The following is a 22221-nucleotide window of genomic DNA, read 5'->3' on the forward strand; positions in this document are numbered from 1 at the left end:
TCTTCCAATTCCCATTGATATTTTAGGAGAACAAAAATTGCCTTACCTTGGATCAACTTCTTTTTGCATATGCTTATCCCTCCTGATTCTAAGAGTGGGGTTAGACTCTCTACTATTACCAAACTAGTTGCTAGTTGCTAGTTGCTCGTTGCAAGATACAATTAATGGTTTATACGCATTTGGTTTGAAGCTAGATGGATGAGATTGATGGTACAACACAAAGTTTTAGTGTCAAATTTTTGTTGTTTTATTCGTATGCTCATTTGTTCTGTTATACTACATCACAATAAAAATTGTTTGGTGCAATTGACATGGATAATTGGAGAACCATGGTGTGGCAATGCATATTGTGGCCATTATGCATTGCAATGTATGTACTCAAACTACAAATACAAATTTTTTTAGTAAAATATGGACAAATGGGTACAATATGGAAAATTATATGTAAATCTTTATTTAAAAGTACGATTAAAAATTCAATGGAGAGATACGAGTTCTTGAAGATTATGTATATAAATTCATCTGTGAATAGTGTGAATGTGTTTAAATCAAAAAATTCAATTAAATTTTTAGTGATTTTCAAATATTACACCATATTAATACTAACTTTAACTCTTTATGCGTATATGAGACATTAATCAATTAAATTTTTATAATATTATTTCATTTATGTAAATATATCAAATGACAGACATCATTTTTTATTTTGTATAAAACTTGAAGGATATGCCATTATTCTTACACAAATTTTATAAACCTTTTTTTTAAGATTGAAGTGTTATTCATGATCTATGATACACTGAAATGTATTAAATATTTTATAGGATAGCTAAAAAGTATTATTGTTTTTAAAATTCATGAAATATGAATGCTTTTTTAAATTATACGTACCTACTTACATGCAAGAATAAGATACTAATTTTTACTAACCGTATGATACGCAAATACATACATATATACACACACATACAAGTGTAATAAATGCATACATATAACATTTAACCAACAAGTGTAAGACTAATTTATTTTATCACAATTTTTTTTTCTAAAATTGCGTACCAAATTCAATCCCAAACATTAAATTTAAAAAAAACTCAATCCACATTTATAAACTAAAAATGTTAATAGAGTCGGGCTAGACTGAATTCAACCCAAAGATTAGGACTAAGCCTTATATTAAACTGAGTTGAGCAAAGATTGGGCCTAAGTATTAGGACCAAATTAAATATGAGTTGAGTTTAAACTTTATTAAGTTTAGATTGATTAAATCCCAGTCCAAATAATTATATATTTACGTATAATATATATAATAATATATATAGTATATAGTTATGCACATTATAACTTAAAAAATTAACAATTTAGAGATAATCATATAATAATACACAAATATCAAATATTTATTATAAATAAATATGTATTAAATTGTGAACTTAGACCAAGTCCGATTTAAGCACGAAATCCTATAATCAAGTCCGATTTAAGCAGAAATCCTATAAATTTGTGGGTTAAGTATGAACTTGAGTCAACTTGAAATCTAAAAACTCAAAAATCCTATCTTATTTATAAGTGGAGTTTGAACTTGACAAAATCGAACTCATTAAACTCAATTAACAACATCAATGTAAATTATACTGTACAAGTATATAGCCCCTTATTCCAGCATTCCCTACTCCATGCCGCGTCGAATATAACTCAAAATCTATCACCATTTATCCTCTTCCCTTTTTTTTTTTAGAATTTTTTAATTTAAATAAGATGTTTAGAATTTGAAACCTTTCACTTACACTCCCCTCCCCTCATTCATTCTCTCCCATTTTCACCTACCACTATTAATTTCTCTACCATTTCCTTTTATACAACTTTCGTTACCATTTTCACCCAACGAAACCAAAATATCCCAAAAAAAAATCTCTCACACATCATCACCCAAGTCGCACGTATGAACACAACAAAAGCCTTTTTCATAACATCATCTCCACCGTCGCACCCTCACTTTTTACTTCAGTGACACTTGCCAACGTCAACATCAACAAACCAACAAGAAGTATAATGGTCATTTCTATAATGGCAAAATTGTAACTTCACATCCTACTCTCATTTCACTCTTTCTTTTCCTTGGTTTTTTCCCAAACAAAAGAGAAAGCAATAAATTCAAAGCTCGAAGCTTATAAACGAAAATCCATAATCAAACAGCACAGCTGTTTTTCTTTCTCCTTTTCTCTTCTCTTTTCTCTCTTCTTTCCTGTCCTCTCTCACTTCCCGAGGCAGCAACCAAAAACCACTGCAAAAAAACATCTTTCGAAGATTTAAGCTATCCTAGTTTGTTAATAAATCTCAGCTGGAATGAAAAAATATTTACTTACTTTATGTGTGCAGCTGATCATCTCCAGCCTCTGCTCAGATCTCCCTCGTCCTCTTCACTGTAAGTTTCTTCATTCTTTTGTTTTTGCCTTTGATTTCTTGTTTTAATCCGTGTATTGGCAAAAGCCCACCACCTGAAAACATGTGTCGATGTGTTTGGCTTGATCATTTTTATTTTTTTTTCCTTTTTTGAGGCTATGTGTATCATGGGTTTTCCTTTTTTCCTTTGGTTCATCGATGTGGGGGTGATTGAGATATTCATCTAAATATTTGTAAATCAGAGTTGTGGTGCTGTTTACAAAGGTTTGGATTTTATGTGCATAAACTGGTTGGTTTATCTGCATTTTGGGTATGCGTGCCTCTCTATGTTGTTTTAATTTCTCATTTCACGGAGCTTTTTGGTGGTGACTGAGATTGGGACTGATGTTCAATTTCTTTCCCAACTGGATGATTGTGGAATTTTTTGGTATTTGTTTTCCTGTAAGTGCTGGGTTGGGTTTTGGGAGGTGAAGGAGGGGTTGGGGGGGGGAGGATAATATTTTGGAAAGGGCTGATTTTTTTTTTTTTTGGGAAAAGATTTTGGATTTTGTGGTTGATTCTGGAGAATGGTTTTGTGCTAGCTGCAGAAATTCTTTTTTCTCCCTAAGGGTGCACAGGTTTTTTTGGGTGATTCTGGAAGGAGGCAAAATGGTGTTCTGTGGAGGGATTTGAATGTCGTGGATGACTCTGGAGTAGGGTTTTTTTTATGGCTTTTATAGTCCTTTTTTCTGTGCATATGGGTGCGCGGGCTTTTATTGGTGATTAGTGAAGGAGATGAGTGGTATTAGGGAGGGATTTGGATGTTGTAGATGATTTTGGAGTAGGGTTCTGTGCATTCTGTTGTAGTGCTGTTTTCTCTGTATGGGCGCACGTGTGACTGCATGTTTTTTGGGTGATTATGGAAGATGAAACGTCGCTGTTTATGTTCTTGAAGGAATTTGTGGGTTGCTGATGAGTTTGTAGTGGGTTTTTGTGATGGACCCCAAGATTGGTTATTTATTCGCCACAGTTTGAAGCGGATTCGAAGGATCAATCTATGGGGTTTTTGTCAATTGTTACCATAAGTGTTATCAATTTTTTAATGTCTTCCCTTGCTGTCTGGACAATTCAAGTAGACCAGTCAGGATTTGGAAAGTTTTTTTTTTTAACTAATTAAATTTCTGGGGTTTACTTTTTTCACTTATATCTTGCACTCAATCATATGTTATTTTGTTTTTGCTTTTTACTTTTCCTTAAAAAAGAGGCTAGAGGTTTTTCGGCGTCGAGCCGCTACATATGCCTACCTCATATAAGTGTAGCTGTGATTGTTCTGTAATTTATAGCTGTGGGTTCTTGAAAAGTCATATTTGTCGTTTTACTTTGATAACTGTGGCATGCACATCTGTTGTCATATGTGGTTGAGTACATAACACGTGGTTTATCATTCTACTCCTTTGGGAATCAGATGTCGTTCAAATTCTTTTCGGATATTCCTTTTTAGGCAGTGTAAATTTGGTCTTCTGCAGCAAAATGTGTTCAGGGAATTCAAAAGTGTTGGAGCCTAGATTAGTTCGTGCTTGCTGATACAATCAATTGCCGAGCATAAAGCTGACGTAAACACTTGTATTCCTTGGTTAGTTTGCTCTCAATGAATGCATGTGTGTCAATTTGTTGTTGGAGAATTGAAAATTTTGGTATTTTGCATTAACCTCCTATAATCATGTAGCCTAGACGTGGGGTGTCCATCTAATCGCGAACTGCACAAGTTTAGATTTAAAGCAGATTCTGAATATGCTTCTTGTAGAACATTTAATGGCTTGTGGCGCGACGTTGCTTAGACAGTTTGAGATTTTCTTGTTATCTTTTGGTGGACTTGCTCCTTGAAGGGAGATCAGCGACAGCGCCCCCCTCCTCTTTCAAAAGACACAAAAGTGCCAAAGGAAAGAAATAGAAAACCAAAAGGAAATGAGTGATTGGTTTTCCTTTAAATTGGAAAAAGGGACGACTGATCACAGTATTAGACATCTGTGAGGATCATACTGTTGATGATCATTCTAAGTCAGGAAAAATGATACTGCATAAACTAGTGCAAGACAAAAGTTTGGAACTGCTTTGTTGTTATGGGGATTTCTGTAACTGTTCGCTTTCTGGTATGGAACAATTGATATACTTGTCTCTGAGGATATATGGATTGTAAGGCTAAAAGTAAGACAAGAGGAAGCTAACGAGACAGAGAATTGAACTATTTTTCTGAGACATTGCCAGACATAGTCATGCTATGTATAGTATTTGGTCAAGGATTATCTGTTTTGACCTTGGTGCTATGGAAAGAATTCTTCTTAGGTTTCTGACTTGCAGCTAGCATACTATGGTTGCATATAGGATTCAACCATTTTGCTTATTTCTGTATCCGAAACATCCTCAAGGAATGTTGTTTATGTTCCAACTTTGGAAGATGCCTTTTTACTATGCTAAAGATTGCGTCTAAATTCACCAATGCTATTACATTTTTTTCTCGGTCATGTGTCTTGGACACTTAATCCAGCATAAGCTTCTCTGTTGTCAGTTTTCTAAATCCAGTTTGCCTCGAGTGGTTGAATATTGGAATGGTTATCCAAAATTTTTCTTGTTGTGGAGAAGTTGTTGAAGAATAATAAAGAAATGGGCATATGTGAGTTGTGTTTAATTATGACTGACACCATATAAGGTTTCTAGCTGTTGTCTATCTTCTTAATGAGGCTTCCGTATGGTCAAAAGCACAACTATTATGTCTGGAGTTAGTTATCCTTGTTCAGAAGGGTACTGATCTTTCTGGGTAATTAATCTGTTTGGAACACGGAAAGGAATATTCTTCTATTAAGAATGATGAAGGTCAGAATATGTTTCTTTTTTTCCTAATTCAGAGGTCGTACGTAATTCAGCTGATGTAGACGCTTCAATAAGTATCATGGGGTGCAAATTCATAATGTATTTGTCTTGCCTCCTAAGGTTAAAAGTGGTTCTTCAAAATAAAGAAATGATAATGCTTCGTAATGATGAATTGATTGATATGCTTGTAAGGAGGGAGAGTAAGTGCTGTTTCATGTGGTTTAGACAAGTATACATTTGTATAGACGTTTCATTTAAATTCTTTTGCTGTTGAAAATAAGTCAGCTAGTAAATAGTTCAGGCATCCTGAATTCGAATATAGTTTTTGCAAGGAAGGACAATATTTTGGACAGCTGATCATGTGATCCAACATATACGTTAAGGTTTTGGCTAGTGAAGGCCTCGGTGCCGTTTTATTTGTTCGAGTTGCTTAATGTATAAATGCTCAAGGTCTGTGAAAGGTTGTGCAATCTGTTTTAAAAGGACATACTTGTTTTGCATGTTCTGTCTTATATATTTGGTATCAACTTCTCACAGTGGTAATATCTCAGGTTAGATGATTGGTTGACTGAATACTGTCTTTGGAGGGGAATGGGTCTGAGCTTGAATTTGTCAATGATGGTGACTTACTTGGGTATAATCTGATGTCATCCTAGTTAAGTTCCTGCCATCAAATTCCTTTTTGGGTGCTGAGACAGTAGCAAACCTGAAGATTACTGGGGAATGAAGCACTTATATTGCTTTACTCATCCCTTGTCTTTTTTTAATTCAGGTATGAGGTATTGAGGACACCTCAAATGGAACCGCGATCATTTAAAGTTAAATTTAAGGTGAACCATGGAGGAGGTTCAGCGAATAATTCTACAGAAGATAGTTGCCATACAAGCATTATAAGGGAACAAAGTGATCCAAGTGGACCTGCTTCCTCTGCTGTCCCTGAGACTACTCAGACTACAATTGATGTATCTTATGGGGAAGGGGAAGAAGGCCATTGCACTGACAATGAAGAGAATCAATCACATGAAAATGCGCATAACCAGTTGGTGCTCTATGATCCTCCAGTTAATGGTGTGGGTGAAATTATTCATGTTCCAGAGCCCATTGCATCTGAAGCCCCTTCACGAAGATACTCCTTTCATCAAACAACCAGGGTTTTGCCATCAGTTGGAGCATTTACTGTTCAATGTGCTAACTGTTTTAAATGGAGACTTATCCCAACAAAGCAGAAGTATGAGGAAATTAGAGAACATATTTTAGAGCATCCTTTTTTCTGTGAAACCGCTCGTGAATGGCGCCCAGATGTATCATGTGATGATGAGCCTGATATCGAACAAGATGGCAGTAGGCTTTGGGCAATTGATAAACCCAGTATTGCCCAGCCTCCTCCTGGCTGGCAAAGGCTTTTAAGAATCAGAGGTGAAGGAAGCACCAAATTTGCAGATGTGTACGTGTCTCTCTCTCTCTATCATTTTTCGTATCCTTTTGACTGCTTTTTCACTTGAGCTGTGGAGCTGAAACTTAAGTTTCGCTTTTTACAGTTACTATGAGTCTCCATCAGGCAAGAGACTGCGTTCAATGGTGGAAATTCATAAGTATGAATTCTTTATTTTGTTCTTGTGGATTGGTCTCTCTCTCTCTCTAGGTGGTTCATGCGAAAGTATTAATCTGCCGAAGATGTTCTCTCAGCGGTTCTTTGTCTGCATATTTTATTTCTACCATCTTTTAGGTACTTGGAGGAACATCCTGAGTATTACGAGGGAGGTGTTACTTTGGCGAGATTTTCATTTCAAATCCCGAGACCATTGCAGGAAAACTACGTGAGAAAACGTCCTCGACCAGTGCCGTCAAATGGGGAGAAAGTACAAGAACTTGGAGGTGAATAGTCTTTTCTTGTGTAGGATACAATCTTAACAAGCCATCTCTGGGAAGATTAGACCAATCAATTTTGCCTCACCATTCTTTAAGCTTCTTAGATCATCTTTATCTTATGACCAATTTTCTTTTTTTTTTTCTAGCAAGAAAAGTTGATCAGCTTTGACATATTGGATGCATTTTTTTTATAATATCAGTCTGGAAGCTATTAGATAAATCACTTCTGTTGGGTCTGTTGTTATCTTTGCTTGTTGCAGCTTTATGTGGTTGCCCTGTTTATACAAATTTGTTATTTCGGCTTTTATATTGAGTTGCATTCTGGTTAAAATGAGTTGTTCTAAAATATCGTTACTTCTGTTGCAGTCAAACCGATAAGTTGGGCAGCTCCAGATGAGGATATAGATTTGGAGCTTGGGAGGTCAAGTCATCCTACTCCTTATGAGGATTCTCTCCCTGTATCTGACTATCAGCTAGTGAAGAAAAAGAGGACACCATCTAAGAAAAGATGTAATGGTGATTCATTAGGCAGTTCAAGCCAGGTGAATGTGGAAGAGAGTCTTCATCTCTGATTTGGGTGCCTGTGTCCCAAACCTGTCTGATACCTATTGAGTTAGCTGATGTTCAGCACATTTGCAGTTCAGCTTTTGTGGAGACGTGTCTAGGCTTATGTACTTAAAGAAACTTGTGTTATGTTGAACTTTTGTTATAGCGTTTTGGTTTTATTTCTCCCTAGTTGGAGATAAAGGTACATTACGTCAAAGACCATATTTTGAATGGCATGTTTGGAAAGTGTATGTAAGAAAATTTCATGTGGTAGTTTATACAATAGATAGTTCTTGCTAGGTTCATATGAATGTGTTCTCAGCAGCTGATGGTTCAAGACTAGTATCTCTACATTGTCTAGGTTGCTTTGTATGAATGCTGTACTTGGCACTGTTTACAGCGTTTTTCAGGTGCGAAATTAACATGTAATTCACCACCAAATCTTAAGATATCAAGACTTGGTGGTATGAGAATTACATTTTGATTTCACTACCAAATTAGGAGCTATTGAGACTTTCTAATCCAGGATGTAACATAAGGGTGAAGAGCCTATGATGCTGTGTGATGGATGAAAAGCTTTGTTGGGGGTTTTTTTAGTTCTTTATTATTAAATGTGTGCATATGGATGGAGTATTTGCTGGAAAGAAAAATTCTCTTGTGATAGACTAGGCTGTTAGATTTTGGTGGCTTGCTTTTGTAGTTGTTTATTGTCTAGGGAAGCAATCAAGTTTGAGGCGGTGTATGTAACCTATCCAGCATGAGCCAAGGAAAAACTCCAAAGCACTCAAAGTCGATTGCAGTATAAGCTTGACTAAAGCTACAGCCTGATTGATGTGAAAACTTTTCAAGCATCAGTTGAATTGGTACGTATGAGCTCACTGGTTTCTCCATGTTAGTAGAGTTATTAGTCAATCACTATGTATAACTAAAGAAAGAAGTACTCCAAGCTCAGTAAATTTGACAAACTTTGAGCCAAGTATTGAAGTTGTGGAGCTTTGCTCATTTATATACTTATGCAGCGTATGCTCGATGAACTTCACAGACAAATTGAAGGACTGATTGAATTGAGCTTTAGCCACCATTACAAGCTTATTTATGTATCGCTCTTATGATGTTTCCTTTCATTTAAGTTGGTAACCTATTCGGAACATAGATCTATTCGTGAAACTTTGGCCGTCAACTTGAGCTAGCTTCATTTATGTTGCAATGCTAACTTCTAAGAGGTTAGAACAAATGGGAACTGCAGAACCAAATGATCTTTTAATTGCAGCATAGCACCAAAATTGATGAATATAAAAAACAACTGACAAATGAGATGTTGAGAGATATTGACTAATATCTCTGAACAATAGCATCGAAAGTATTGGGGCGTATTAGCGTTGCAAATGAATTTAGTCATTCGTGAGCAGCACGAGTCCGAATTCGACTCGAGTTCGATTAACATCAAATTTGAGCTGATCAAGGCAAACTTGAGTTCGAATTTGAACAAAGATATTCAGCTCGTTAGCTCACGAGTAACTCGATTATATATATATATATATTATTTTTTATTTTAATAATAAAATTACATATATATCTCTAATATTTTATTATTTATTAAGAAAAAGTATTATTTTATTCATTTTTTAAAAAATTAAAAATTTATTATTTTTATTTTTTTAAATTCGAGTCGAGTTTGAATTCGATTAAATCAAAATTCGATTCGATTCTGTTTATTTGCAGCCCTCGCGCCGAGTGGGAGAAGTGTTTGGAACATTTTAGGGATAATTTCAGAAACCTCCCCTGAGGTTTCTGACACTTTCACTGACATCCCCTGAGGTTCTCAAAATTTCACTTACCTCCCTTGCTTTTGATTTTGTGGTAACAATCCAGTCCAAATCAGATTAAAATATTATTTTCATGTGTGAGAAGGTATTTTTATTCCATAGCTACCCTTTGCAGAAGTTGTATTAGTAGAAGATTCAAAGAAGAATAAATGATTTGGACTAATTAGTAAAGTTGAGGGGGGGTAAGTGCAATACAAAAAATTGCATGCACCAGATGTGCCATGCAACAGTTATTTGGCAGATTTTGCAACGGCTAGCTGCAAATTGCAACGGCCAGAAGGTTTGCTGTTTCAGTAGCAATAGCATATAAAGCAAAGCAACTTAACTACCTCTGAGGTTTCAATCTATTAACATTTTTTGCTACTAATTTGGAGTGATAACAAGTGCATTTGCTGTGCTACAATTAGAGCTCTGAGTAAAAAGTTTTAGCTGCAACCATGGCCTCTTCAAGCCATAGGGGAGAATCATGGAATTCACCTACATCTTTCTCCATTAAAAACAGGTTTTGCCGCTGTAATCGCAAAGCAACCGTAATGATATCAGAGAGTGAAAGGAATCCAGACAAGTTGTATTTCTATTGAGAAATTTCCAACTTTGTGATGAATTTTAAAAAAATTCTACAAAAGGGGTGATTTTGGGTTTAATTTCCGTCAGGGGGGTCTTCGCATTTGTGAATTTCACAAATGCGAGCTTACAAGAGCTCGCATTCGTGGAATGCGAGCTCTGGTTATTGAGCTCGCATTCCACGAATGCGAGCTCTTCTCAATTTTTTTTTTCCTTTTTTAAGAGCTAGGGAATTATTTCTAGGAAGCAAATGCGAGCTCTTATCTTTTTTATTTTGGTATTTTTTGAGAGGTAGGGAATTATTTGCAGAAAGCTTCTAATTTTTGTTTTAAAAAATGTTGCAAATATTTAAAATTTTGCAAATAGCTCGCATTTGTTAAATTTGACCTGCAAAAATTGTATTTAACTTTTTTGTTAGATTTCGCATTTATAAGTATGACTTGTAGAAAATTAGATTCAAATTTAGATGTATTAGGGTTTTAAAAATATTATATAAGTGATAAAAATTTTATAAATTGTAAAAATAAAATCAAACTGCTTGGATAATTAAATGTTATATTTGCATAAGAAATAATACAATAATCATAATAATGATAATACAATAATATTGGTGTAATAAAACTGCCATTAATTTAAATATTTACTTATAATGCCCAAAGAGCCTAATTACCAATTTTTTCTTCTCGCGCTCAAATATAACATTAACCCGCATGCGAGCTAACCTTGAAATAGAAAAAACACAGAATCCCACTTGCGGGTTTCAGGAGTATTCGGATATTCTCATATGCACCTATGCAAATCGAACCAACCGGATATCTTATCCGTATCCCATTTTTTTAAATAAAAATCTTATAAATTTGAAAAATAAAATCAAATTTAGATGTATTAGGGTTTTAAAAATATTATATAAATCAAGTTTCTATTATTGTTGTTAAGCTTAATTAATCATATCAGATGCCATTATGTAACTAAACGGTAGTAATTAACCCCAACTACTTGGGATATATCTGTAATTTTGGCCCTGATGACGTCAGAAAAGGGGCCCAATTTTTTATCAAGGGAGGTAAGTGAAATTTTGAGAACCTCAGGGGATGTCAGTGAAAGTGTCAGAAACCTCAGGGGAGGTTTCTGAAATTATCCCAACATTTTATTGCCTGAATTGATGATACTCGGAGAAAATGGAAGTTGGTTACAAGTTTGGTCCCCCAGCATGTCCCATCCATGAGCTCAGCACTGCCCCTCAACTATCCTACTTTCAAACCGCTTGTCCGACAAGCATGCTACACTTAGTTGACTATAGCTGAAAAGCAAGAGTTTGCTTTATTTGGATTGTAAATTATTTGAGATATTTTTACTGTAGCATTTTTTATAATTTGATGTATATAAAATAAAAAGGTAATTAGAAAAATAAAAAACTGTATTGAAAATTATAATGATAATGTAAGCAAATATATTTGGGGAAATAACCCACTATCCAAACAAAAAATTGCATGCATTGCAATCAGCCTTGGGCCTTGTTTAATAATTCAATTCAGCACTTAAATTTAATAAGTTCAAATCTTAATATGTTCAAATGCATTTGATAATAAAAAATTAAATATCTAAATTAATTAAGTGACATTGAATTCTTTAACCAAAATTTGCTCTAAAAAATAAGTGATGAGTTATTCACTTATCACTTAATATGATATACACTCAAATGTATTAGATTTAGCACTTAACAATTCAATGACTTAATGAATTCAAACTTCAAATTTCAGATTTCAATTTTCAGTTTTCAGATTTTAGTTTTATCAAACGCACCCTTAATTGCATATGGAGTGTGTGTGCGTGCATCAATGTGTGCCTAACTAGGGGAAACTAGATCAGACAGAAAGACATAATGAAGGAGAGTGACGAGCAGAAGTGAATAGGTAGATAACATGGACAAACCATGTTACTCTATGGCCGCAGAAATAACAATTATAGAATGAGACTAGTAAAGAGAAGACATTCACCCAGCACAGGGATCATCCTAAAATTCAGAATGAGTACAATGGAGAGCTTATATAACAGAATCCCATATGCGGACCTTTTCCATTTTGAGTCAGTTTGAGAAATTGAGAGAGCTGGAAGCTTCACAGAATTATTAGGAAGCTCTGCGCCTGCCCCACCCAATCTCCTCACCTTAACTCCCCAAAGGGACAGTGGAGAACTATCATGCTTAGAATATCAGACGACTGAGATAATGCATCTATCAGCAACTGCCGTTGCCACGGTATCACTTTGCTTGGTCTCTGGTCAATGTGCTGCTACCGTAGCATCATGTTACCTGCATCCAACTAGTCAATTTAGCAACAACAACATGCATAGAAAGCACAGAAAAAGAAATAGGCTTGGCGCATTACATGCAATAACCCACTTTGCTCCTGTAGGTCAAGATTTTTTGCTCCAGTGGAGTTTGTGGCAGAACAATGATCTCAGAATTGCCTGTAATTTTCATGCACATATGCCATTTCTATCACCTAGTCATTGCACACTAGAAGGGAGGAAAGAAGATGATCAGAAGCTCCATTGATGACAACACCTTTATCTCTGACCTGCAGCATATAAGCCAATGCTCCTTCGGAGATCACTTCACCAGGGATAAGTACTGGTATCCCTGGTGGATAAGGACATATTAGTTCACCGCATATTTGGCCAATGCTATCTTTTATGCCAACTTTTGTTTTTTGAGCAAAGAAAGCCTCTCTTGGGCTTAATCTCATGCTGAAATCATCAAAGGGCATGACATGGTCAGAATTCTCACTGTATTTTGTGCAATTAGAAGCTGCTGATATTGCAGATAGGTGCTTCAGTCCTGATATAAACCTCAAGATATGTTCTCTTTGAGTCCCTAGGTTAAATGCTAGAGTGATAGATCGTGCCCCAACAAGTTCAGAAATAACCCCAAAATCCTTGCTTAAAATATCATCAGCTTCAAAACCAGAGAGACCAAGCTGTTTTGTGCCAATTGTGATTCTCAATGGATCCATAGCAGGAAAGTGAGGAAAGCAAGCAATGTCAAGGACTAAGACGTTGCGAATTTTATTCATTCTACTTCTTGCTTCCATGGCTAACTCAATAGCGTTGTGGAAAATAATGTCTTTATTTTCACTAACTTGAGCCCTGGCAGCATCCAATGATGCTAAAAGAAGATAACTAGGGCTACTACTTTGAAGCATTTGAAGGCATCTGCATATTCTATCCCTGTCAACAAGATCTCCTGACCTGTGTAACATTGACGACTGTGTCAGAGAGCACAAAACTTTGTGAGTAGACTGTACCACAAGATCAGCGCCTTGACAGAGAGCTGAGTCAGGCAATAGCTCATGAAATCCAAAGTGTGCACCATGAGCCTCATCAACAATCAGAGGGATCCCGTGAGAATGGCATAGCTTAGATATTTTAGCCACATTGCTGCAAATGCCATGGTAAGTCGGAGATACTATAAGGACTGCACCGGCTCCTTGACCTTTCATTTCCAGTTCCTCTATTGCTTTTTCCACCTGCAACAACAAATATCTTGAGTTCTAAAATGTTTACTTGCCTGATAAAGCACCATGAAGTACCGCCACTTGAAAGTGCATTAATCAGATTATAGCACTTAAAAACTTCTCATGTTTAAGATATTGTTCCTAGAACAAGAATGGCACTTCGACAGGACAAAATGGCACTAGAATAGCCAACTGAACATTTTATGCCAAACTTGCCTGTGATGGAGTGATGCCACCAGCAATATCCCAATCAGCATCATAATCAGGCAAGATGTACTTTGGCTGTACACCAGACAATATCATCCCAGATATGGCTGAAATATGACAGTTACGTGGAAGAATGATATTGTCTCCAGGTGAACAAGTGGCCATAATAGCTGCATGGATTCCACATGTACTACCCCCAACAAGGAACCATGTCTCTGATGCTCCAAAAAGTTCAGCTGCTTGTTTTTGTGCTTCTAAAATGGGTCCTTCTGGAGTAAAGAGGTTGTCAAGCTCTGGGAGCTCAGGTAAATCATGAAGATATGGTTGTTTACCAATGAGCTCGCTGAACGATGATGGTGCTGCTTGCCCTCTATTATGTCCCGGAAAGTGAAAACTAGCAGCATTTTCGGCAGCTGAGGCTTTTAAAGCACCAACCAAGGGTGGAAGCCTGTAGTCTTGAATTATTTCAGAAATATTAGTTGGAATATTATGCATTGAGCCAGACCCTTTCATTTCTCCCTGCCTCTTCGTGTCTTCCTTTCTTCCCAAAGCCATGTGATACTCATCCTGTAAAAGATTTTAGAAAAAATCAGAAACTCGCAACTTGTAGATATTCATCTCTATTAAATGATTGAGCAGAATATAAATCTCAAGCTTAGACATGAAAATTGGCCTTGACAGTATACAAGATTCCCAGCTGCTTCCTCGTGGTAAAGTTTCCAGCAATTAATACGTGCACCACTAAAGTGGAGTTATCCTAAGATGAAGAGGATTTACATGCACAATTACTAAACTTAGACAGATGTGTATAGTTATTATGTATCTCTACAGGTAAATAGGTTCATATAAGGAACTTCTGATAAACGTAAACCGTCCGAAATCGTCAATTTGGTTGGCGTTAGAGATAAATGGTAACAGTAAAATATCAAGTAGTTGAACTAAGCCTAGAGAAGAATTAAATTGACTTCTTCTTATCTAGGTCTCATATAAAATGTGAAACTTGCTAGTAATGACAACATTTTCAAAGCAGAGACTACCAACAATCAGAAATTTTATGCTTCGACAGGGAAGGGCTAGCATATTGGCCATTGAATGATTAACTCAAACATCCACCAACAGAGATCTAACTTCCATGCTTTAAATTGATGCTTAATAACCCACTAAAATCCAGTTTGGCAGTTAAATAAACTACATATATTCACTGAAGTGCATCTTTTGCATCAAGCAATTAACTTTTGCAACCTATAATGGTTTCAAGTGGAATCCTACAAATCCATTCTGGAACAGTTTTCTTGGTGTTCTAAGGCATATTGACACATAGAATTGCACTAAGAAGAGAAATCAGTTCATGTTTCATCTGCTAAATGTTCTACCTTAATGCAAAAATTTAAGCCACACTCAGAATTGGGTTAATAGAAGCTAAGATACTGGCCTTTTGTTTCGGTGGGAAGATAAAAACCCAAACATAACTATTACATGACATCAACAGGACACTATCAACACTCAAAAGCTCCTAAGCTAGCAACAAACCTGGACAAATATACCAGCCATCTCGAATGCATCAAACAAGCCAACATTTATTTCATCCCAAAAATCAGAGCAAGTTCATGTTATCCTATAAAACCGAAGAACCCATATTACTCACATAGCACACGACCGTACCATCCGAAGACAAAAATCAATTGATTTTAATCCAATGTCTCGGACTGTGGTCGTGGCTGCTACTACTGAAATTATTTCCAGATTCCAATATGTAAAATTACATTTTCTACTAAAGTTTATGGAGAACAAATCTTCTGCTGCCTAACAATACTCCATTAGGGTCACCACCATTCATTCAACATTATGAAAACACAGAATTACATATTCATAATAAGTCACCAAAACATCACGACACATCAAGCAATCCTTCCACTCCAGTGTCCACCTTAAATTACGTTATTTATGAAAATCATGATTTCACATTGCAACAAAATCATTGAATCATCATATTCATATGCGAACAGAAGTTAAAAAAGCAGATATAATCAGAATTCACAAGACCATTTCTCATAAGAGTGTCTTAAAGATGCAGAACATAAGTAGAATAAAGAGTTGTGTACAATTTCAAACAGAAACAGACAATTCTGAGAGAGAAAAGGAAAACCCACTTGCAGAATACAAGCTTTTGGTCTCTCATTAAGTTTGGAGCTCCACCCACTGCCAAAACTCGGACTAAAGCTCTGCCAAAGTGCCAATTCTGTTAGCAGGAAAACAGTCTTACAATACAAAGTCCTTCCTGGGACTGAATTGTTAGAGATTTCAAAGCATATAGAAGGACAACATTCAAGTAACTCTGTGTGTGGAAGCGAGGGAAGGAGTCTTACCAAACGGAGGAGAGGAGAAACCATTGCTGGAGTTGCAGCTTCAGGGGTTCAAATGTTTGTTTCTCTTTGGCTTATGGCCTTTTCATATCCAATTTTTTTTTTTTCTTTTTGGTCAGTTTTGGTTATTTAAGTAGAGCAACATGGTTACAGAGCTTATTTGGTTTTCCAAATTGTTTTTTTTTTTGTTATTTTTTTGTGGGTATTGAAGATAAAAGGATTACCAAGGAGATTACTTGTTTGGATAGAGTATTATTTGAAATATATTTGAAATAATTACTGTAACACTTTTTATAGTGTGATATATGTGAGATAAAAAAGGTGGTTGAAAATATAAAAAGATAGGTTGAAAAATGTGTCTATGATCCAAGCGGAATATTATTTGAGATAATTTGCTATCCAAACATTGATTGTTTTTAGTCAAAATTTGGCTCTTTTTTTTTTTTTTCAAAATTTGGTTCTTGCTTCAGTTGATACAAAAAATAGTTTTCACAAGATACAAGATTTAGTAAATATTGTATTCTTTTTTTAAATTGATTTTTGGTGGAAGGAAACTTTGAATCTCAGAATAAAGGGATAATATCAGAAACCTCCTCTAAGATTTCTCTCAATATCATTTAATACTCATAAGGTTTTAAGAATATCACTTACCTCCACTACTTTTATTGTTTATGTAGCAAAATTTTTAAAATCTCTAAACTACTCTTTTGCTTATTTTACTAAATAAAAAATACTCCTAAACCACTTTGTTTACTCCAAAAAAAACCATAACCAAAAAAAAAAAAGAATTTTTAGTAGTACCACCACATCATAAAGTTATAATCCATTAAAATATAAATTTGAAAAACAAAAAAGATATTTGTAAAGAAGCACACTAGTACCAATTCAACTCTATATGCTCAAAATCGATTTTTTATGAACCTTATTTTTATTCCCAACTTCTTCTCAACTCATAATATAAACCTTTAAATTGTACTAAATCATTATAAAAATTTATTCAAAATAAAAAAAAATAAATCATACCCCACTCTATCATAATCATAAAAAGAAAAAGTTAAATAAAATTTAATTTACTATATTTACAAATAAAAAATCACATAGTCATCCAAAATAAAATGAGTAGGAGAACATGCTGAAGAAAAGGGGAAAAAAAAGAAAGCGAATTTCGTTTCCTTTTCTTTAATTTTTTTGAGTTTTATTTATTTGATATATGAATTATGTATCCAGTGAATATTAATATAATCATTTTGTAATTACGAGAGAAGGTAAATGTTATTCTTAAAATCTCAAAAGCGCTAAATAATATTATGAGAAACCTTAGAAGAGGTTTCTAGTCTTATCCCTAGAAGAAAATTTACTACTGTACTAATTTGTTTGTGTAGCTTTGGATTTGGTTAGAGTTTTCGAAAAAAAGCAAGTGAATTAAAGGTTTTTGTTTGTTCATTTTCCTACTACCTTATTTCAAGTAGCCTCAGCAAGGTTGCACTTCTGGAGTTCTGCATTAGAAAAGCCTATCACAAACGAGGTCCCAACTGGTAGGCCGTAAGATGGCGATCTTTTAGGTTGAAAATATGTGGAAGCCCAATATTGATCCTGATACTCAACAGCCTGAAAACTAATAAGCCCATGATGGATTAATAGGAAGTGTCCATCCAAACAACGCTCTCTCCATTTTTATTGAACATGTGATATTTTTCTTTTTAATCAATTTTACAATTATATTATCATCGTATCAAATTTGGCAAAAGGCTATTATTTCATTTCCAAGCTGCATCCCTGGTTATTATTAATTCTTTATTGTGTATATGAATTTTCAAAATCTTAACATCAAGTGCTAGATAAAGTGTGTCCATTGCATATCGAAATATGTACTACGAAAGTTGTACTAAGCGTATTTCACTCAATGTTAAATCCAATCATCCATATGGATGATGAATGATCCAAATCATCCAAATTGTCTGTCCCTCATGGGCAACTCGGTTGGTCTCAACAAGTTTCCTTAGGAGTTGGTGTCCAGTGCCCGCAAAGGTCCGAATCCTGTGGTTATCGTGTTCGGGGGATGGGACCTCTTCTCCCGGATCGGAATGGGATTAGTCGGGTCCCGTAAGAATTGACCCGAACATCCAATCCATCAGCAAAAAAAAAAAAAAAAAAAAAAGGATGATGAATGATTGTTAATCTGTTATACTTTCCTTCTCAGATAAGGCAAAACACAGAATATGCCATGTCAGTGACTTTGCCTTAATGCAGGCAAAGTTGGAAAGAAGCAATAAATCACATTTACTTTTACTGCTGTACATAAAATGCACGGATTAAACATGAAAAATATTATGGGGTTGAGGGAGTATTACAATTTGATTTGTTCCTTCCAAAGAATTTAGAGTCCTTGAACTTAATTCAACTAATCAGGCCTTAAACATTAATCAGGTGATCATGAAATTCTTGCGTATTTATCGTCTTTGATTTTTTTTTTTTTAAAATGTAGTTTCCTTATTTAACATACTTTTCTACGAATTTGAAGCTCATTTAGCCCGTTACTAAGAACGCTAATCACCCAAATCACACAAAATATTAGAAAGAAAACTCACAAGACATTGGCTATAATAATAGTACCCATCCAAATTGCATTTGAATTTCTAAGGAATGCATGGCACATATCCTTTGACCACGTATGAGAAGAAAGAGTAATTTTGCCACATAATATTTGAATATTTCATTGTTGCAAAGTTCCATAGTTTATAACTTGACACTTACGTACGGATACCATGAAGGCTTCATGATTGGTATATTTTCAAGCTTTCACTATTCCTCTCAGATTCCTTTTACAAAAATTAATGTCGTCATAAAATCCCACTAACCAAATGTATCAAAAACTTTTATCTTCTTGGTCCTTGGATTTTGATTCTTTCTATGGTTTATACCACTTTGCAATTAAGCTTCTTTTTGTGACGATTTATACCTAAACATTATATATAGCCTGTTAATTTTGTCCTATTAGCAATTAAGTAGAAGTTTAGGTAACAAAGTGGCATTAAGAAAGAGTTTTTAAGTTGCAAACTGTGAAAGGTTCTTTATTTGAGGTGCAAGATGATCACGTTAATTCTTCTTAATTTAAGAAATATTTCCTAATCTAATTGAGCAGTTCTTTCACTTACGTAGTCCTGTAAATATCTAAATCGTTCAATTTTGTAAATCATTTTTTTGAAGGAATTTTTTCTGTAAATCTTTGACCTGGATTCTTTCTAGAAGAGATATTAGCTAATAAGATGATTGATTAGATGTTGACTAATCATGAACCAGAAATGTAAACAAGAACAAAACAATTGCAGCATACAAACGCAAATCTAGGTTGTTCAAAAGAGGAAAAGTACTAAAAGAATAAAAATAAAGAAAGAAAAGACTTAAACTCGTTTATCCAAACTATTTTTGTTTTCTAAGCAAAAAATTATCAAAGACTTTTATTGGCAGTTTCAACTTCTTTTTCTTCCCAATCTTTGCATATTAATCTCACGTTAACTGTCACTAATGCCACTTTCATAACTTTTCAAGTTTTAATAAATTATGAAACGCATAAGAAGAAAAATACTGCATGAAAAGGGATCATAAGTCCTAATGAATGTATTATTAACCAAGAAATCGACATTCAATTCAAGATTTACATATCTTCAATTGTATCTTACACAAAATCATTCCAAAACAAACAGAACTTAACCCAAAAACGCTCAATATCGTCTTCTTCAATGTGCTATAAATTCCTAACCACACCCTCCCAAACTAGGCCATAACCAAAGCCAAAGGTCCAAAACCTCCTCGTGCAGGTGCCTACGTACGTTTTCACTCTCAAGAAAAATTAAATTAAACCCTCAAAAAAATGGCCAAAGAATTCCACCCTCTTCTTCTCATCATCTTCCTCTCTTTCTTGATTTCCTCTACACTTTTCGACGTCTCATTGACGACGGCTGCCGACGACTCCGACGAGGACTTTAGCCCTGCCGATGCTTTCCGTGCACTAGACCCTAATGACCCTTTGGTTGTCACGATAGCAAAGTTTGCAGTGGAGGAAAATAACATGCAAAAGAAAGAAAATATCGAGTTTGCGAATGTTTTAAAAGCTGCAAGCCAACAAATTGGAGCAAAAACTGAGTATGGCCTCCTTATTAAGGCAGATGAAAATGGTACTTCGAACACCTATGTAGCAGTTGTCTTGGACAGCAAAAATTCTGGGAGGGAGCTCGTTGGCTTTACAAAGCCAAACTTGGCAGTTTAGGAGATATGATAATTTAGCAACTGCCAGAGTTAAATTTGTATTATGGAGGGTGACATAATGATCATATAGGTGTGATTGTTTGTTGTCTTTTTGTTAATCTTCTAACAAGACAGGAGGTGGATTGGAAATGGAGTTCCGATGCATATGTTTCTACCACTATTATCTATGAGAAACCTAATTTGTCTTTTCCATTAGAATAACTTGCAACAAATCTATGAATAAAATTTGCGTAATTTGACTTTATTTTGGGCTGAGTGGACATAGTTTTTTGATGAATATGTTTTGCATTTACTCGGGACAAAAATACTTTACAAATGCAGTTATTTAGAGATGTTCTTTTCGCTTGTGTCGCATTAATTTTGACTTAGTTCGTCTCTCTTTCACTGATACTGTGGAAGTAGTATAAAGTATAAACACTGATCTTGGGAAATATTTGGAATGACATGCTTAGAATTTGGAGTACTCTGTCCAGAAAAGAATAAAATAGAATTTGGTGCGTAATCTAATCTCAACAAACCGAATATCAAATATTAAAACTTGATTTGAGTTCTTTTTTTTTTTTTTTTGTCACATAGGGGTATCCAGCATTTTTGCCGGACTAATTCCCTAAGGCTGTACAGAGTCTCGCCCAAGGATGCACAGCAATTTAGCACAGCAAGGTTCGAACCGATGACCTACTGGATACTACCGCATGTGGTCACCAACTCAACTCCCTACTGGGGGCATTTGAGTTCTTAATAAACTTGAAATTTGTGCTTGATTTTGGTATAATCACCTGCCATCTCAAACTCAAACAAACTTTTTTTATGAAGTAAATTTTCGAGTCAAATTTGCGTAAATACGTAAAAAAACTCACGTTTTTTGTATATGAAAATGAGCTCGATTGCTACACTTGTTGATGCTTTGTTTTCTAGTTGTATAAACAAATTCTGAATTAACTTTTCTTCAAGACACTCAGGCATAATTCTTTTTACATCCATAGCCAAAACCACATGTAACCATCTTATTATATTAGTAAATCAACTTCAATGCCACTAGATTGTGTTACTTAAACGCCTCACCTGGACCGACCATTTGTGCCAGGCCAGGTGCGTTATCTTATGAGTCTCCATTTGCTGCATTAAAATAGACGTTAGTCACTATAGTACCGCACTATGTCTATGGGTGTGTATTTATAATATTGCAGCTTGCAAGTGAGTATAGCACACGACATTCAAGAATGGGGGCATGTTAATAAAATTGCACCCAAAAAATAGTATAGTAGATGAAATGAGATTTATTGATAATCAAATTCAACACTTAAATTTAATGGAGTCAGATCTTAAAATATTCAAACTGTTTGATAACAAAAAAATAAATATCGAAATTGATTAAGTGGCACTGAATTTTCTAGGCAAAACTTGCTCCCAAAATTAAGTGATAAACTATTTATTTATTACTGAATGCGATAAACACTCAAATGTATTAGATTTAATACTTAACAATGTAACAACTTAATAGATTCAGACTTTAGTTTTATCAAACGCACTTAGTGAGGTGCCACACCTTTTTGGAAATTTTTGGAAATTAATCAAGGATAAAAAGCAGTTTCGATCCTCATTATTCGGCTGTATGTCAAATTGATCCCTCACGTTTCGAGCAAAATGAAGGTTTATGAGTTTATTAGTCATCATATTTGATCGATTTTCTTTTAACTCCATTCTTTTTGGTAATCAATCAACGGCCCTCATTTCATTTTTTTCATCAATCAGTTCCCTTTTTTTAATTTCTTTCTGAAGTTTGTCCAAGTCGTCATCATTTCCTCCTCATCTATT

The 22221-nt window shown here is 34.9% G+C and overlaps 2 protein-coding genes across 10 annotated transcripts; one reads left to right on the plus strand and one right to left on the minus strand.

The window, feature by feature from the left end:
• The first annotated feature begins 2162 nt into the window (after positions 1-2162).
• On the plus strand, positions 2163-7970 carry LOC113693898 (methyl-CpG-binding domain-containing protein 2). Of its 9 annotated transcripts, none has more exons than XM_027212666.2 (7): positions 2164-2425; positions 3909-4015; positions 5802-5905; positions 6023-6694; positions 6789-6842; positions 6977-7125; positions 7486-7970. In XM_027212666.2, exons 4-7 carry the CDS (start codon positions 6048-6050, stop codon positions 7689-7691), a joined length of 1056 nt encoding a protein of 351 aa, XP_027068467.1. In that variant the 5' UTR covers positions 2164-2425; positions 3909-4015; positions 5802-5905; positions 6023-6047; the 3' UTR covers positions 7692-7970. The 9 variants fall into 9 exon arrangements, with proteins under 9 accessions (XP_027068465.1, XP_027068467.1, XP_027068470.1 ...); XM_027212669.2 differs by having other exon boundaries at positions 5802-5884; XM_027212667.2 differs by having other exon boundaries at positions 3909-3995.
• A 3991-nt stretch (positions 7971-11961) lies between these two features.
• LOC113692235 (uncharacterized) lies at positions 11962-16252 on the minus strand. Its single transcript, XM_027210611.2, has 5 exons — positions 16144-16252; positions 15928-15999; positions 13787-14344; positions 12443-13582; positions 11962-12366 (listed from the first exon to the last, which is right to left on the minus strand). Exons 1-4 carry the CDS (start codon positions 16165-16167, stop codon positions 12560-12562), a joined length of 1677 nt encoding a protein of 558 aa, XP_027066412.1. The 5' UTR covers positions 16168-16252; the 3' UTR covers positions 11962-12366; positions 12443-12559.
• Between the last annotated feature and the right edge of the window lie 5969 nt (positions 16253-22221).

This window comes from Coffea arabica, chromosome 6c (genome assembly GCF_036785885.1).
Source record: "Coffea arabica cultivar ET-39 chromosome 6c, Coffea Arabica ET-39 HiFi, whole genome shotgun sequence".
Classification (NCBI taxonomy): Eukaryota; Viridiplantae; Streptophyta; class Magnoliopsida; order Gentianales; family Rubiaceae; genus Coffea; species Coffea arabica.